We start from the raw sequence: 17,707 nt of genomic DNA on the forward strand, positions 1-17,707 counted from the left end.
TCCCACAATTTCACAAAATTCTGACACTCTCTACCTGAAGACAGTGTCAGATCCCACAGGTTAAAGGCTCAGTCCCACAAGACTACTCCCAACCCTCCTTGATACTCCAGTTGCAAGCCTAGGTTGTTGGAGGTTCCAAAGACCTCGCCTTGGGTTTGGTTAATTTGCTAGAGCGGCTCGCAGAACTCAGGGAAACACTTGCGTTTGCTAGTTTATTAAAGGATATGATAAAGGGCACAGATGAACAGCCAGGTGAAGAGATACATAAGACAAAGTGTGGGACGGTCTTGAGCGCGGGAGCGCCTGTCCCTGTGGAGCTGGGGTGCGTCGCCCTCCTGGTGTGGATGCGTTTGCCAGCCTGGAAACTCCCCGAAACCTGTGCTATTGGGAGTTTATGGAGGCTTCTCACATGGGCATGATCAATTATTAACTCAGTCTCCAGCCCTTCTCCTCTTCCTGGAGAACGGGGGTGGGAGGTAGCTGAAGATTTCAAGCTTCTAATCATGGCTTGGTCTCTCTGGTGACCAGCCCCATCCAGGAGCGCACCTAGAGTCACCTCATTAGAACAAAAGGTGTCCCCAGTGCTCTTACTACTTCAGAAATTACAAGGGTTTAGAGAACTCTGTGCTAGGAATGGGGAGCAGAGACCAAAATATATATATATTTTCTATTATCTCACATCTCCCCTTATATATATTCTTGGAGAGCTTCAGTTTATTTTATAAAACACTCATTTGTGGGGCACCTGGGTGGCTCAGTCAGTTAAGTGTCTGTCTTCGGCTCAGGTCATGATCCCAGGGCCCTGGGATCGCGCCCTGCATCGGGCTCCCTGCTCGGCAGGGTGTCTGCTTCTCCCTCTGCCCCTCTCCCCTGCTTCTGCGTGTGCGCGCTCTCAAATAAATAAATAAAATCTTAAAAAAAAAACAACCTCATTTGTGATCGGCTCTTCTGAGCCATCTTCCCTATTCCTGAGACCCCAGTAGAATCGAGCACTCTTTCCTCTGTGTTAGTTCTTGATCACATTATTACTTATGGATCTAATGCTACTGTATAAATACTGTTTCCGTCCTGGAGGGGGGCTGTCCTTGCCTCTCTCATCTCCATCTCTCCAGCAGTGGCACGGTGCCTGGACCACTGTCGTGTTTGAGGGCCTGAGTGTCCGTTCTCAAGCAGACTGCCTAGGACTGAGTCCTGATTTTTTTCACCGAATATGAACATGCCTTTATTAGGTCTTGGTTCCTCACTTACATCATATGTAAGATGGAATTAACTGACTACCTCGGGGCGCCTGGGTGGCTCCGTCGGTTAGGCGTCTGACTCTTGATTTTGGCTCAGGTCATGATCTCACGGGTTGTAGGATCAAGCCCCTCGTCGGGACCCACACTCAGAACGGAGTCTCCTTATTGTTCTCCCTCTGCTCCTCCCCTGCTCATGCTCTCTCTCTCTCAAATAAAATCTTTAGGAAGAAAAAAAAAGGAGTATCTAGCTCATCAGAGGTGGTGAGACAAAGTGAGTTAATATACAAACAGTGCACTTTGGGGCACAGAGACCTCACAACCGTCACCATCATCATCTTGCTCTGCCATGTGTGTGCTTTTACTTCGTCCTGGGACAACCTGGTGAATTCCTGCCCCTGCTGTGAGACTGAACTCCTGTCTCCCTTCCTCCTTGAAGCCCTCTCTCACCCAGCCCTGCACAAGTCGATGCTTCTTTCTCTCTGTTCTACTGCACTTTGCAAATTCCTCTGTTTTAGTGTGTTTCCCATTGTGTGTTGATTGTGTCCTAGCCTGAGAGCTTCTGGATGGTAAGGGCTGTGCCTCAGTTGTCGCTGCGTCCCTGGCACCTGGCACGTTGCGGGTCCCTACTGTGTGTGTCACAGGTGAGCGGGTGCACAAGCAAAGTGGTCCCTCAGTGATGTCATAGCCATCCAATCCTGCTTTATCCCCACCATACAATTACCCTAAGAGTGATTTGAAATTGGGGTTATTTCTGTAAGTCCCATGATTTTATGTGCAGACATTTAGGTTTAGGCCTTCCAGGGACTGTTCAAAGGGGCAAATTTGCCCGGGAGTTGGTGTTTTTTGTCCATGTGCCGGAATCCGTCCACAGATCTTAAAGCTAAGTGTCATCCGGTGATGTTACCACTCCCCTACTCTAGCAAATCAGTTTTATAGAAACCTTTTTCTGATGATTATCAATGCATCGTATATTTATGGTAAAGATTTAGAAGATACTGAAAAGCATAAATAAGAAGCCACAGTTAACTCGTTATGCCAGAACCACACCGTTAGGAGACCACCCCTGCTGGCAGCCTGGCCCCCATCCTTCCACAGGGTTTCTGTCTGTATGTACTTTCTCTGTATGCCCACGTCCAGACACACATGCATAGATGGTGTTACGAGATGCTTGCCGTTTCATGAACTTTTCCCCCTGCGTTGTATGTTGTGATCCTCTATGACCGCAAACACGTGATTCCTCCCAGTGGCTGCATGCTGTTCCAGCGTGTGGAACAAGCCCCACAATTGATGTGAATGGCCTGTTATTGTACATTTGTGTGGTTTCTAATTCTTCAATAATGCAAACGATGCCAACATGACTTCTGAATGTAATTATTGCTCATTTGTTACTTTCTTATTTAGGATAAATTTCTCTAAGTACTACATTGCTAAATCAAAAAGGTCATGCATTTTTTTAAAGCTTTCTTTTCATATTTATTGTCCTGTTGTCCTCCAAGTTGTTTGTACAAATCTCCACATTCCCACCGCCCTCAGATGGTATCCTCCTTTTTCATTGTTTATCAAGCATATAAGCAAAAGTGTGCTGATTTTTTTTAAAAAGATTTATTTATTTATTTTGGAGAGAGAGAATGCATGAGTGGGGAGAGGACCAGAGAGAGAGAATCTTTAAGTAGACTTCCTGCTGAATGGGGAGCCCAGCGTGAGGCTCGATCTCACGACCATGAGATCGTGACCTGAGCTGAAACCAAGAGTCAGACGGTTAACCGACTAAACCTCAAAGTGTTCTGATATTTTAATTTTAGTTTCTTCACTTATTGCTTGGGTGAATTCTCTCCCCACCCTCACCCCCGACACCCTCCCGTTTCTTAGTCATTTGTCTTTCTTTTGGAGGAAGTTGCTAGTTTCCATCCTTTGTTACCTGTTTGCCATGTTAATCTTCTTTCTTAATTTATATATGTTCCCTGCATACTAAAAGTATTAATCATTTATCATGTGCTCCATAGGTATAACTTTTTAAAATTTGTTTTTTGTTGAGATATAATTGACACACAACATTATATTAGTTTCAGGTGTACAACATCATGATTTGATACCTGCATATCGTGTAATGATCACCACCATAAGTCTAGTTAACATCTGTTCCACACACAGTTCCAATTTCTTTTACCCTGTGATGAGAACTTTTGAGATCTACTCTTCGCAGCTTTCAAATACACAGTACAGTATTAACTGTCATCATTGTGCTACATGGTCCAACCCTTTTTTTTACAATAGAGGTGTTTAAAAAAAAAAACAAAACTTGAATTTGTTTATTTTAATTTATTTGTTCATGACTGTGAGACAAATAGAGGGATGTGGCGATCATTTATCCTCCCAAGGACAAGTGTCTGGTCTGGGGTACCTCTTTGCCACCAGTCACTATGTCCCCATCCCTCCAGGTGTCGTGAGGGTGGGAGGTCCCCCAGGCAGAGCAGAGGTCCTCAGCTTTCTCGTGAGTGAGGACAGACCCATGTTCCCCATGCCCTTCACAGATAAAGGTCTTCACGCCACGTTTATCTTTTCTCTGCCATAAAGTTTGTGTACCTTAATATGTGTGTTTTGAGAATTAATATTGTTTAATGATATTCTGACCCAAAGAATTTTAAGCTGCCCTTTCTAAGAGATGTATGTGTTGAAATGTTGGATTTTTTTTTTTTTTTGTAAAAAAGAGGATTTCTTAAAGGATTTCATTCTTGCAGATTTTCTTGTAGTATCTGAAAGGTTTGAAGATTCACAGTAACTCAGATTACACTGCAGTTTTAATCTTTTGCTGAATTTGACTAACATTTGCATTTTAGTTCTATGAAAACATGTGTATTCATGGCTCCATAATTCAAGACAGATTTTTTTTTTTTTTTAAATCCTGCCGTGACATCCCCACTGTCTCCAAATACTCTTTCTCTTCCTCAGATGTTAGCTAGATGATAGTTTTCTGGATTTCTAGTAAATATCCTGCTGGTTGCCAGATTATGTCAATGCAGGGCCATCTGGTACCACCTTTTTCCAGCTGTAAACACTCCAATAATAAATACGAAGAATGGTCAAAATCACTAGACAGCCAGAATCGAGAACGGCACGTAAATCCATGTTTAGTTTGGGTTCTAAGAACCCTGATTTTTTCCCATCCTATATTTTTGTAATTTCCTGCTATTAGTGTGCCTATTAACATAGGCCTCACGTGGATGTGGGCTCAAGAGGTGGGGAGGAAGTCCTCCATTCTGTTTTAGTAGCATGAAGCTGAGCTGAGAATATAATTCTCTCCTGATTCTGTTTAGATGTTGGCCAACTGCCAAGCGCCCACACTTGTCAAGGAGCCTTTTCCTGTCAAGACTAATTTGACCTTCCAATTTTGGAATTTTTTTATTGAGTTTCGTTCTTCCTCACTAAGGAAGTGATTTTACACATGATTTTCTTGACGCGAGACCGTCTGGTATTCTCCATGCTTGGTACTCAATTATTCCATTACAAATAGTACTACTAACAACAGTACACATGAAAGAAGTTGGTCACTTAAGCAATCATAGATGTTACCTCCAGAAATTAACCTTCTATGGGCCATTGCAAGTTCCTTTTATCTAGCATAATTAACCAAATCTCCACCTCCTTCATTGCCAAGCTCCTGTTTTTTACCTCTTTGAAAGAACCGACCTCTCTGGATTATGCTTATTTGACTGTGTCTCTCATTGCACTAGCGTTTCGAGGGTAACATAGTATTCCCTGGGTCTCAGAAGCCCATGCCTGGTGGACAGTTGGTCTGAGATAAACTTTCGTTGCAGTGAATAAATATTCCTTGAGGAGCGCTGATTTTTTCATGCTGGAATTTACTTAGTTTCCTTCTTGATGGTCTTTGAACTTTTCAAGGGCAATGAATGGGCCTCCTTTACATTTATTTCCCAATCCCCAGCATTTTATAAACATTTTATGAGCACTTAACAAATGTTGAATTGATAGCCAAGAGCTTCTTCCTGGTATTTAACTAAAATATTTTTCACTCTCCACTTCTGTCTCTTCTCTGTCTGCAATACCCAGAGGCACAGTCACCTCTGAGAAATGGCTCAGTCATCTTTATCAGACACATACATACTGCAGTTGGTTTTGTAACCCCCCAAAGCTGGAGGATGAGATAATAACCCTTTTACCAGTCCATGCACCAAACATTCGGGCGCCTGGGTGGCTCAGTCGGTTAAGCGGCTGCCTTCGGCTCTTGTCATGATTCCAGGGTCCTGGGATCGAGCCCCATGTCGGGCTCCCTGCTCAGCGGGGAGTCAGCTTCTCCCTCTGCCTCTGCCTCTCCCCCTGCTTGTGCTCTCTCTCTGTCAAATAAAGAAATAAAGAAAAATCTTAAAAAAAAAAAAATTCTAAACTTAGAGCAGAGACCTGCTCCAGGGCAGGGCTGTCCTTGGGACCCTCTGCTCTTTTCTTGGAGTGCCTTGCTTCATCCTGCTGCTGTGACCAATTCTATCTCCCACTGGCAGGCGCTACCCCCATCCCTTATCCCGGGGAAGGTCTATGCAAGTGTGGACCAAAGCCCCCTTTCCTGTGTCCCTGTAGGGTGCTCAAGACAGGCTGGGATTTTTAAGAATTTTACTGAAAAAAAAAATTTATGAACGTATATCCAGTTTAGAAATCGCCATATTTCCAAAATATACAAACTGAAACTGTGAACTGTAGAAACATGAAGAGCTTTGCTGTGTCCCCTATCCCTATTACCCTAAGAATGAGCATCAGTGCTATCGTGGCTATTGACCTCTTCAAATCCCGGTGAGCAGCCAGACTCTTCTGGGCTCCCATTTTGTAGTGACCACCTTCTGGAGTCTCTCCTTCCCCCATGGAGAGAAGTGGCTTGAGGAGGACCCACCAGCAGCCATGCCTCCGTGACTGTTAACCCACATAGAGAAAGAACATGGCTCTCACCTCACAGAACACTCTTGCCCTCCTCATGTATTTATTCTTTGTTTTTTGAGGTGGTAATAACCCATTCAGTTCAGTTCAGTTGACTCTGACTCGAGCCGTTTATGTTACATGTGTAAATAGTGTATAGAGTGTCAATTATCCGTTTTTCCTTTCGATTGCTTCTTATATTGTATACGGATCATGTTCTCAGTCTTTGTAAAAATCCATTTCCCTCTGAATTCTGCCTTGAGTATGATATATTAGGTAGAACAGTTATCTGACTCCTATATTAACTTCTAAGTACTTGAAGTAGTGAGAAGTGCCTGAAGGCGCACCTGCATCACTTAAATCCCGTACATTAAGTCAGGAACACCGAGCAGGATTAAGAGAAAGACGGAAATGGCCAGTTAGACTTGCGTGCATCCTTGCGTGCATCCTTCTAGGACTTTCAAGTCAGATCCTTTCCATCCACATCAGAAGTGGAGCAGAATAAAACCAATTCTGTCTCTTTCTCCTACTCAGTGAGATGGCTGTGTCCGTGACTCCCCCGTTCTCCCTGAGGGGAGGTCAAAAGAAGACAGTCCTACCTTTGGGGACAGTCCTTGTGGCTAACCTCAGTCCTGCAATTTGACGGGGTCATATATAGACACTCCCAAGCCCCCTTTTGTTTCCTGGAGTGGAAATTGAGCTGGATCTTCTTCATGTTGCAGGGGTAAATAGCCTTTCTCAGTCACTCAGTGCCAACCCGTTGACTGCCACCACCCTTACCCATCTCGACCTCTCAGGGAACGTCCTTCGCGGAGACGACCTCTCGGTAAGTTTCCCTTTCCTCACAGTCATGTTCAAAGGCACTGTATTCCATAAGCCTGGCATAATTTGCAAACATGGCTTTCCTCAGCTCCCCTTATCATGATACTTTCAGATCATTTAGTTATGAGCTTAGGATGTGTTTTAGAGAAAAAGCCCAGAGCCGTCCTTAATTAAATGTAGTTTAGCACATAGATGTTTTCCCCTGTTAACTGAATGTTGCTAAAGTGTGAATTCTTTTTGGAAACACTTTTTTTTTTCTAAAGGACCTTTCTTTCCCCTTCATTCTAAGCATTATCGGACCTCTTAAAATTGCCTGATAAGAAAGATTAGAAATGTAAATCGAATGACTTCATCATTAAATAATATTGTTAAGAGGACAGGTTTTTTTTTTTTTTTTTAATAGTTTGCAATTGAAAGAGGATATTGCGATAAAGTCCAGTCCTGTATTCCATGAATACGGTAGGGAGAGGGAGGGTTGGGAATACACTGGGGCCACTCTTCAAATAAGTTCGAGTTTGATGGCAAAAAGTTTCCCCTCAGTGAAAAGATTTTTCGTGCAGCTGAATCAGTAATATAAATGTTTGGCAGATCATATTGGTACAATGAATTAGGTGTGATCTCATGTCAGATTTGGTGAGTTGTCCTCTCTGGTCACCATGATAGAATTTAGAAGAAATGCTCCCTTACCATGTAGAGCCTACAACAAGTGTGCGTCTTCTAAGGACCTTCATGTGTGTCCTACCTCTTTATGGGGGTGAAAACCATTGTGAAATTGAGTCCCATTTCTCTTATGTTTTACTTTCCCTGTAAGGCAGGGAATATTGCCACAGGCCTTTTTGTAGGATTTCTTCCCTCTCTCTGATACTTGAACCCATTTTAAGCAATCCTGTTTCCTGGTGTGCCGTGACTTTTTCAGTGCATTGCCCCATGTTAGCTATCACCTTCAGTGATGATTCATAAATCTGCTCCCTCCCAAGATGAAACCAGGAGTCCGATGGGAAACCACTAAGACATTACGGTGGCAAACTAGAGAAATAGAGGGATAAAAGAGGAGCCCAAAGATTAAATAATAAGACTCTGCCAACATAGGGGCATTCATAGTCACTTAAGGTAGATAGCAAAGTAGCCCAGGAGTGGGTCTGAGGGTGGCCGAGGGTGGGTTTTGTTCCGGCTCGCCTCTGGGGAAAGAGAAGTGGAACCGTGAGGCCTGCGTGAGTGGGCTCCCAGCCCTGGACAGGTTCTGGGAGGTTCTGGGAGCTCTGCAGCAGGTGCTGGGAGGGGCTTACCCGGCCCCTGCCTTCAGGGCCAGCAGCCTAGCTGGACCTGCCTCTTTGGCGGGGTGTTGGCCAAGTAGGGTCTTGTCACCAATTGAGGGTGATTAGAGCTCCCCCAGCTGGTGGCCAAGAGGAAAACCACATGCCAGGCAAAGCCGGAGAGATGCAGCGATCTTTACGGAAGTGAGAGCAAATTATTTTTCTGGATCAGAACTTCTCATAATCCACTCTGTTGTGTGTGTCTAGTTATTCTCAAGTATTTACGGGCTAATCTTTTGCTTTTCTGAATTCCTTGGTAGAGAGGATTTTGCTCAAGCATGATAGAGCTAAGCCACTGCCCTGTGAGTCTTTGCTAAGGATGAGGACATCTCGGTGTAAGCTTGTTTGGTTTTGCAAGGATCTGGTGGCATCCAGAGAAGCCAAGGAGAATGTAGCTATTTTCCTGGTGGCAGGAGCTTGAACTCGGTTTGTTATTGGTGGACCCTAGCAGTTGCTACTCAGGGCAAGTAGAGAAGAACAGAGGACTCTTACATGTATTGTTTTGATGGCCTTGCACAGGAATAAGGGAGAGTTTAGGCATTGTGACCCTTTGAAACCTGACGTGTCTGAACTATGTATGAGATTTAAAAAAAAAACAAACCTAAACTAGTAGTGCCATCAGACCCTTTCTTGTTAGATTTTGGAAGTAACTAAGGATAGAAAAAATCATTGTCTTGGGTGGAAGAAAGTGTAGCCCAAGACCATCTCATGGTTCAAATTCAAATTAGTGGATCTTTGAGCACTTTCAAAAGTGATTAGCATTTTTATAGGGTGAGTGCTATTCAGGTGGTATTTTAATCTCAGCAGTTAAAATTAATTAGCATTGCTCCAAAATTATAAAAATGGAGCTAATCAGGAAAACTAAGTCATGTGTAACAAAGGGGGGTTTGGCAGCCAGGAGTTCATTTGGCCTTTTTTTTTTTTTTAACTCAAACATAATTTTATTTTAAATATTCTTTGGAACTTTGCTCTCGGGGAAAGCCATGGAATGACATGAAATTCTGCTCATCCTCTTGGGAAGATTAGAGAATGGTTATGGGAGGATTTGGGCAACTTCTTTGTAAAATATTAACGTGTGTGTGTGCTTCCAGATCCTAATGTGTTTGTTTTTTGTTTTTTATTTCAAGTACATGTACAGTTTTTTGGCCCAGCCAAATGCCATTGCTCATCTGGATTTATCCAATACAGAATGTTCCCTGGACATGGTAATGTTTTTTTGATACTGTGCTGGGGGTGTCAAACCAGCCATTTAGGGGTGATAGAGAGAGGGTTTTCTCTCTAATAAAATGTTCTCTTAGGCCTTGAAATATTGGAAACTAAGAGTGCTTTCTCTCGTTCTCAGGTCTGCGCGGCTCTTCTCCGGGGATGCCTCCAATATTTAGCTGTGCTCAATCTCTCCAGAGCTGTCTTTTCTCACCGGTATGGCTTTATACCTGCCACCATTGTCATCTAGGAGTGTCTTCCTCCCAGAGAAGGTTGTGGTGATCTGAAAACAGAACGATAAAGGATGCATGTTGTGCGTGAAGGGAGGTGGCCTTAAATGATAATCTGTGAATACAAGGCCTTGAAAGTGCAAGTTTTTGTTGTAGTTTTTCACTGCAGTATGATGGATGTTCTTAGCAATCACCCCAGCCTGCTATGTGAACTGTCTAGAAACTGCTTGTCCCATGAGGATAGGTACTCTCTCTTAATATAGTAAAAGCTCTTTTAGAAGGGACTTCTCAACAATGAACGTGGAAGCAACTATAAACTCCCTCTGGGGAGCAGAGAGTATGGCCGGTCCCAAACTCATGGATTTTTTTTTTAATGATTTTTTTAATAAGACTGATTTATTTATTTTAGAGAGAGAGAGTGCAGGAGGGAGGGGCAGAGAGAGAGGGAGAGAGAGAATCTCAAGCAGACTCTATGCTGAGCATGGAGCCTGACACAGGGCTTGAGCCCACGGCCGTGAAATCATGACCTGAGCCAAAATCATGAGTCAGCCGCTTAAGTGACTGAGCCACCCAGGTGCCCCCAGATTCATGAATATTAATGTGTAGAATTGTAGGGCCAGCCTGAGCACCTCACTTCCACCTTCCTGACTTAGAATTGTTTGCAGTGTAGGGTGTTAGATTAGAAACAGCAAGTATTCACAAACAGCCGCTACTTAGAATGGAGGGAAAAGAAAGAAAAGTTATCAAAAGTATATGGGTTATAGGGCGCCTGGGTGCCTCAGTCATTAAGTGTCTGCCTTCAGCTCAGGTCATGATCCCAGGGTCCTGGGATCGAGCCCCGCATCGGGCTCCCTGCTCGGCGGGAAGCCTGCTTCTCCCTCTCCCACTCCCCCTGCTTGCGTTCCCTCTCTTGCTGTCTCTCTCTCTGTCAAATAAATAAAATCTTTAAAAAAAAAAAAAAGTACATGGGTTATTACCTGTGAAATTCTCAGACCATCTAATGCATTAATACAACACTTAGCACTCATAATGATGACCATAATCATAAACCATATTTTTGTCATTATGTGCTTTTTAATAATAGGGAGAGTTGCTGACTACTAGAAATACCTCCCTTTTAATAAGTTACCATTTTGAAAGCTTTGTATATTCAAAGGGATAACCCTCACTTGTTTGGAAAATTTGCTTGTTCAGCCTGCTTTATTTGACAGTTGTGCCTCACAAATAAATTATTCTATATTTTAAAGTGTAGTCGGTCCATTACTTCAACAGTGAAGTAAATCTTTACAGGAGCAAAAATATGCCACAAGCACCTCAACAGAGTAAGACACGGTCAGAGAGTGAAGCGTTTATAATGGTGGGAGAAGTTGAGCGTTTTCTATGACACTATTTCGAGGGCCTTCAATGCATTGATTGAAACTACCCAGTCACCTCATGTGTTTGAAAGCTTTTTAAGAAGCCATGCTTTGGGGGAAGCTGTGATGGACGGAGCAGCTGAATTGGGAAGATGATGTCATAAAAGATAGAAATTTTCACATAATCAGCTTTTTTGGGTTCATATACTATGAATTCTGTGATGAATGGTCTTTTTTTTTTTTTTTTAAGATTATTTGAGAGAGAGAGCACGCATGCACGTGGGTGGTGGGATGGGCAGAGGGAAAGGGAGATAAACAGACTCCCCACTGAGCATGGAACCTGATGCGGGGCTCGATCCCAGGACCCTGAGATCATGACCTGAGCTGAAATCAAGAATTGGCCGCTTAACTGACTGAGCCACCACCCAGGCGCCTTCTCCGTGATGACTGGTCTTCAGTAGAGCTGTTAACCTTACAGAGCAGGACTGTACTAACAAATCAGCTTGTCATCCAAATGAGAGGTTATGATTAAATACCCAGCACCTTACCTAGATACAATCCTAGCAAGCCCTTAGTGATTATCTTGAAATTGATGCATTTACACTGAGCTGTGGACTGTCAGCCAGGCTGTTCATACTTTTGTTCGTAAGTGTGTCGGTCAGGATAGGTTAGGTTGCTCTGTGGTAACAAATGGTCCTCCCTCCCCACCCCCATCTCCATGGCTTTCAGCAGTGGTAGTCTTGTGACATGTCCCTTATGGGCTGGCCACATTGCCTTTAATCTGAAAGGCAGATCTCTAGCCACGTCGCAGAGGAAAAAGAGTCACAGCTCATACTGGCTGGTGCAGCTTCTCTCTGGAAGTCACACACATCACTTCTGTCTGATGTGATGTCCCCTTGGCCAAAGGGACTTGCATGGCCATGCCTGCCAGCAGTAGGGGGATGAAGCATCATCCTCTCACAGAAAGGGGCAGTGAATACTTGGAAACATTGGTACAGTAGATACCTAGACAAAGTAGTAGGAGGAGAATTACATTCAGAGACTATTTTTTTTTTAAGATTTTATTTATTTGAGAGAGAGAGAGTGAGTGAGAGAGAGAGAGCATGAGTGGAGGGTGGAGGAGCAGAGGGAGAGGGAGAAGCAGGCTCCGCACTGAGCAGGGAGCCCGATGCAGGGCTGGATCCCAGGACCCCGGGATTATGACTGAGCCAAAGGCAGACGCTTAACCAACTGAGCCAGCCAGGTGCCCCTTCAGAGAGTATTTTAACAACATTTGTTCATCAGAAATGAACAGGAGTATTCAAGCTTATATTGTTTCACTATTTGGAGCCAGAGTTCATTGGAGACATCTAATATATATTGTACCAGAATTCTCTTTCCTCTTAAATTTATTTTCAACCTCTTAGAGATTCTGGTTGCTTAGGTAGTTATTCTCAGGTAGCCTAAAATTATCTTGTTTAAAACCTTTTTCTGGGGCGCCTGGGTGGCTCAGAGGGTTAAGCCTCTGCCTTCGGCTCAGGTCATGATCCCAGAGTCCTGGGATGGAGCCCCACATCGGGCTCCCTGCTCAGCAGAGAGCCTGTTTCTCCCTCTGCCTCTGCACCTCTCTCTCCTCATGCTCTCTCTCTCTCTGTATCTTTCTGTCTCAAATGAATTAAAAAAAAAAAAAATCTTTAAAACCTTTTTCTAACATAGGTTTTCCTGGACCTCTGTATAAGAAATATTGTTGAATGTTATGTGGGTGAGCTAGTCTCTAGCCTGGCCTCTGCCCTGAGACTCTGAATCCGCCCACAGAGTATAAATAACTACCATTAAATGAGTATTTACTCTCCGTCAGGCTGAGTGCTTCACGCATGTGGACTTAATCCTGCCATCACTTCTATAGCAGATAGAACAAAACAAGCTAAGGGTTCACATTCCAACTTGGACTCTGGGCTCTTGTTTCCCCAAAGCCCTCCTAGTGTGGCGTTGACTCTACTTTCTTTTTGAAATGTAGGATTTCTGCCCGTAACAACAAGGGCACATATTTGCAGTTCATAGCCATCTCTTTGGAGTTTTGTCTTTTTTTGAATATTTGGCCTAATATGATTAGATTTGCCCTATGGATGTAGGAGCTGATCAGGATTTTTGCCGCGCAGGCTTCATGCCAGTCAGACTTTCTGTGTTGTTCCTGAGTTCGCCATTAGGTCACATCTTGTTGCATCTGAGACAGGCCATGTCTAAGAGTTTTGCCAAGTGCACGTAACGATCCTTAGTATTCAGTGCCACTCAGAGGGAAAGCTCATTAAATTGTGAGAAATAGACATCCTCTTTGACCTCCCAGTTTCTTAAAAATTAAAAGAAGGAGATCTGTGGGTAAAACACACTTTGAGATCATTGGCTACAAAGAATGGCAGTGGTTTTAAGGACTTAAATGAAATGTCTTAACTTCTCTTGCATTGTTCCTTTGATGGTATTGGATTTATTTAGCTTCCAGACATTTTGTTTCTTTTTACCTTTAAATTTCTACCGAAAATATAATGGATTCATGGATTTTTTTTTTTCCCAGTGTCTGAATAACCAACAGGTAATTTTGCCAATCTGGAAGTGAGGTACCCGACCCCAAGTATACCTGTTAGTGGTATGACTCTTCCGTTTTGTTTTTCAGGAAAGGAAAAGAAGTACCCCCGTCCTTCAAACAGTTCTTCAGTAGCTCTCTGTCTCTGATGCAGCTCAACCTTTCAGGCACAAAACTGTCTCCTGAGCCGTTAAAGTGAGTCGTTAATTCATTTTCTCCAGAGCTTTTAACATTCAGTTTGTTATTATGAATGTGCTTAAGGGAAGGGAAGAAGAAGATGCGTAATCCTAATGCAGGCCAAGCAGATGAAAACGCCTTTCTCACTTTGGGGCACAAAAGGAAATCACATTCTTTTTTGAGTACATTGTGCTCTATTGATATTATTTCATCTTCTGTGGAAAAACAAGAATCTTTGGGTTGTGACCTTGGCAGTTGTCACTGATCTGTAAAAGTTGTGTTCCCAGGTACCACTGCCTTTATGTTAACCTCTGTTAAGCCCACTTTAGGTATTTTCGTGTGTGTGTTCTAGTCAATATTTCTTCTCCGTATTTCTCCTCACCATAATAAACTCTACACAGTGTGTATGCAGCAGAATCAGTTTTTAGATGCTTTAGTTCCTGAATTACTTAGGTCAGTAGACGCTGTCTGTTTGGTGTGTTGACTTGGCAGTCAACTTAGTTAATGGGTTAATATCCCTAGCGGTGAGGTTAAACTCTTTGAAATAAAGTTTGAGGGGGCGCCTGGGTGGTTCAGTCAGTTGAGCGTCTGCATTCAGCTCAGGTCATGATCTCAGGGTCCTGCGATCGAGCCCCGTGTTGGGCTCCCTGCTCAGTGGGGAGTCTGCTTCTCCCTCTGCCTGCCACTCCCCCTGCTTGTGCTCTCTCCCTCTCTCTGTCAAATAAATAAATAAAATCTTAAAAAAAAAATTAAAAAAAATAAAGTTTGAGGATAATTTGTCATCCTTGAAATTTCTGTTCACCATTGCCAGAAATAATCAGAAGGGCTATAGAATCAAATTCTCTACAAGTCTAAAAAACATATTTTCAGGTAGTTACAAATATGTACAGGTCGCATGCTCTCAAATGCATGCACAGATTTCTCCTTTCCCTAGTTGGCATGTAAATCAGCATTTAATTTTTCCCTTGTAATTTGTATGACATGTTAAAATCAGTGTCTTCTATTCATTTTACTAGAAAATTAATCTTTATCTAATTTGTGACTTGCCTTTTTTCTTTTTGAGAGATGTGAAATTGATTGCAGTATCTCATATGGCAGCATAAGACCAAAACAATGGATGTCTTTAAGGACAGTAGATCTAGTCAAGTGCTAAGAAAGAAATCCGATGGTATATGGCAGGTCTTTTCTTTTTTAAACATTGAGTTAATGTATTAGAGGTCTGTAGATGTAACAGCTCCAGATAGTAAAAGTCTCATGATGAGGCTGTTTGTGTGGATATCAGTCAAACTAATAGAATCAGTATTCTAAAGGGGGATCCGTTAGAATTTAGTCATATTTACTTCATTCATTTGTTGAACTAATACTTACTGTGCATTTACAATGTGCCGGATATGAGGAGGGCACTGGGTAGAAAGCAGATCCAGACTTGATCCTTGCCGTCAGTGTACTGCTAAGAGATCTGCTTATTCAGAAGTTACTGACAGGTGCGCAGTATTCCAGTTCTTTCAGTGTTCTTGATCCTGTGAAATACAGAGTAGCTCTTCATTGATTAGCATTAGTGATTTTATAGAATATTCCACACCACCACAACACTGGATTTTAATGTACTGTTTATTATAGAGACTTGCTGATAAAAATTATGCCTCAAAGTTATTTTGTAATTGTTAAATCTTGTGACCTGCTATTATTTATGTGAATATTTAATAGTGTCCTGTCAGTAATCTCTTCAGCTCTCTGTTTCACTTAATAAAAATCTTAGTGTGAGGGAAAAGGCTCCCACTTCAATGTTGACAGCAGTTGTGAGCAGGTGTTGTGATTCCTAGTCTGGAGTTGAGGAAATGGAGGCCCCAGAAGCTCAGTAATTTAACCAAACTCATGGTCGCAGGTCGGGTTTCTTGGGAAGCAGACTTTGAGATGGAGCATAGCGTGTAGGGGACAGAGACTCGGGTTTTCTACCCCGTGTTGATCAGTCCTTGGTGTAGTCTGCCTCTGGAAGGATGTGGCCTGGGGGAGGCACGTTTCTTTGGCCGAGGTCGTGCCCCGGAGGAGGACTGACTGCTGAGGGGGTTCTGGGAGGCTCATCGTGGTGCCCACCAGTGGCCACGGGCTCCCGACGTGCCTGCCCCACCACCTTCCCCGACACCAAGAGGGGCAGACGGAGACCCTAGCTTGTTGAGGGGTTGGAGGTCAGCAGCCATAAGAGAATATGCTAAAGCAATGCAAATGGTTTTGAGAGAAACCTTCTAAGTTTGGGCATCACAGTGTTCTGCAGAAGTCCCCCACAATCTGGGGCTTCTTCAAAAACGACCAAAGACTATGACCGCTTACTTCATAGCTGTGCTTTTTCCTTGCAGACTTGTCAGGCCACAGAGGTTTTAGTAAAGAACATGGTGACATTGTTCCTTGTGTTTCCTAAAATCTTCAGTGTGGTTCTCGTGCGTCCTGAGGATGCTCCTTGCTCCTGCGTCACGCAGAGCGAGGCCTGAGGTCCTGTTTACTGCTCATGCTGGCACTTTCGCTTTCTTCCCCCTTGTCCCTGCTTCCCTGTGCCCTTCCTTGCTCCCTGTCACATGGCCCCCCTTCTCCCCATCTCCCGGGCTGAAGATTTTTAAGAAACCTATTACATGAGCTTCTCAGAAATGCTAACTAGCATCACATATCCAGAGCTGGCGAAATGAAATACAAATTCTTCTCTTAACCAGTGTTGCAGTAATGATGGAGGATTGGAAAGGACAATCGTTAAGGCCGTTTTTCCATCACTGCATGAAAAGTAACAACGCTTCCTGCTGTGGAGCTTTCCCCGGTGTGAACTAGGCTTAGTCATTGTTCCCTTTGGTTTTGTTTTACGGTTGCTTTGGGTTCTTTGTATTTGCCAGTCTGAGGAGCTGTTATATCTTCATGACTGGTTTTCTGTACTGTCCTTAAATATCTGAAAGCGCACCATTGTTTCCTTGGCCTTAATCTACCTGTCAGGCGAGCAGGAAGAATTTCCCTTCCACGTAAGCATTGTAAGAATAGAGTGTTAAAATATGTGGCTGGGTTCTGGAAACTGAGCACATATTAGAACTCGAAGGGACCTCTTTGGGAATGTGCTGACTGTCCCATTTTGCTGATGAGCACCCGAGACAGAGAAGAGTGATGTGTGACATCCTGGGAGCCACCCTCTGTGGGTACAGAGCCAGGACCTTGGCACTGGCCTTTGGGTTCTCCATGTCCTAGGCGCTTTCGGCGGCCCAGTACTGCCCCCAAGAAGGAAAGGGGGTGGGGGAAGCACTTGTTGGGGAAAGAGAAGCAATTTAATAAGTAATAAAGCAGGAGCATGCGCACAGATGAGATCTGCCCAGCCTTTCTCATCGGCCAGTGTTTAGAAGAAGGGACTGGTGAGCTGGGTTGAAGGAATGAGAAGAAAGGCACTGCCCCCCTCCAGCACTCTTTCCTGGGAGCAGCCCAGCTCGTGGGCCCCACGTGCACCGTGGGAGCTCTCTCGCTCAGTGGGTGGATGAGGCCAGAGTCACTGGAAGGGGGCATCCCAGGGACTAATGTGAAAGAGGTGCCTTCCCACCTCACCCTCACCCTGGGGGATTTGTGGAATATACGGGGCGGAGAATATGGGAACACTGAGAATCAGTAGTCCCCTGAGGAGCCGGTGCCTTGGGTCCACCCCTGCCTCCCCAGTACTCGCGCCTGTCTGCCTGTCTAACAGTGGTGTGCATGCGCGCGCGCGCACACATTGTCCTTGCCCGAGAGCGGGAGCCCTCTGATGCTCACCTGTGTGTTCCTCCCGGGGCCCGGTTGAGGTCTTTGATCCCTTCGGCGTGATTGACGGTTGTGTGTGCCTGTGTGAAATTGTTGCGTCAAGCCTGCTGAAGGGTGTTAGGCTTTACAGGACTGA

At 44.0% G+C, this 17,707-nt stretch overlaps 1 protein-coding gene across 5 annotated transcripts in view; it reads left to right on the forward strand.

Annotated features, from left to right (window-relative positions):
- CARMIL1 (capping protein regulator and myosin 1 linker 1) overlaps positions 1 to 17,707 on the forward strand; it is a 312,830-nt gene that overhangs the window by 176,070 nt on the left and 119,053 nt on the right. For all 5 annotated transcript variants that reach the window (XM_028107424.2, XM_028107425.2, XM_028107427.2 and 2 more), the window contains exons 13-16: positions 6,881 to 6,984; positions 9,421 to 9,498; positions 9,636 to 9,712; positions 13,729 to 13,833. In XM_028107424.2, the coding sequence (XP_027963225.1) occupies positions 6,881 to 6,984; positions 9,421 to 9,498; positions 9,636 to 9,712; positions 13,729 to 13,833 (364 nt within the window). The remainder of the gene's footprint in view (positions 1 to 6,880; positions 6,985 to 9,420; positions 9,499 to 9,635; positions 9,713 to 13,728; positions 13,834 to 17,707) is intronic.

The sequence above is a fragment of the Eumetopias jubatus genome, unplaced genomic scaffold (assembly GCF_037043125.1).
Source record: "Eumetopias jubatus isolate StellerSeaLion01/CBP00866 unplaced genomic scaffold, mEumJub1_p1.0 scaffold_6, whole genome shotgun sequence".
NCBI lineage: Eukaryota > Metazoa > Chordata > Mammalia > Carnivora > Otariidae > Eumetopias > Eumetopias jubatus.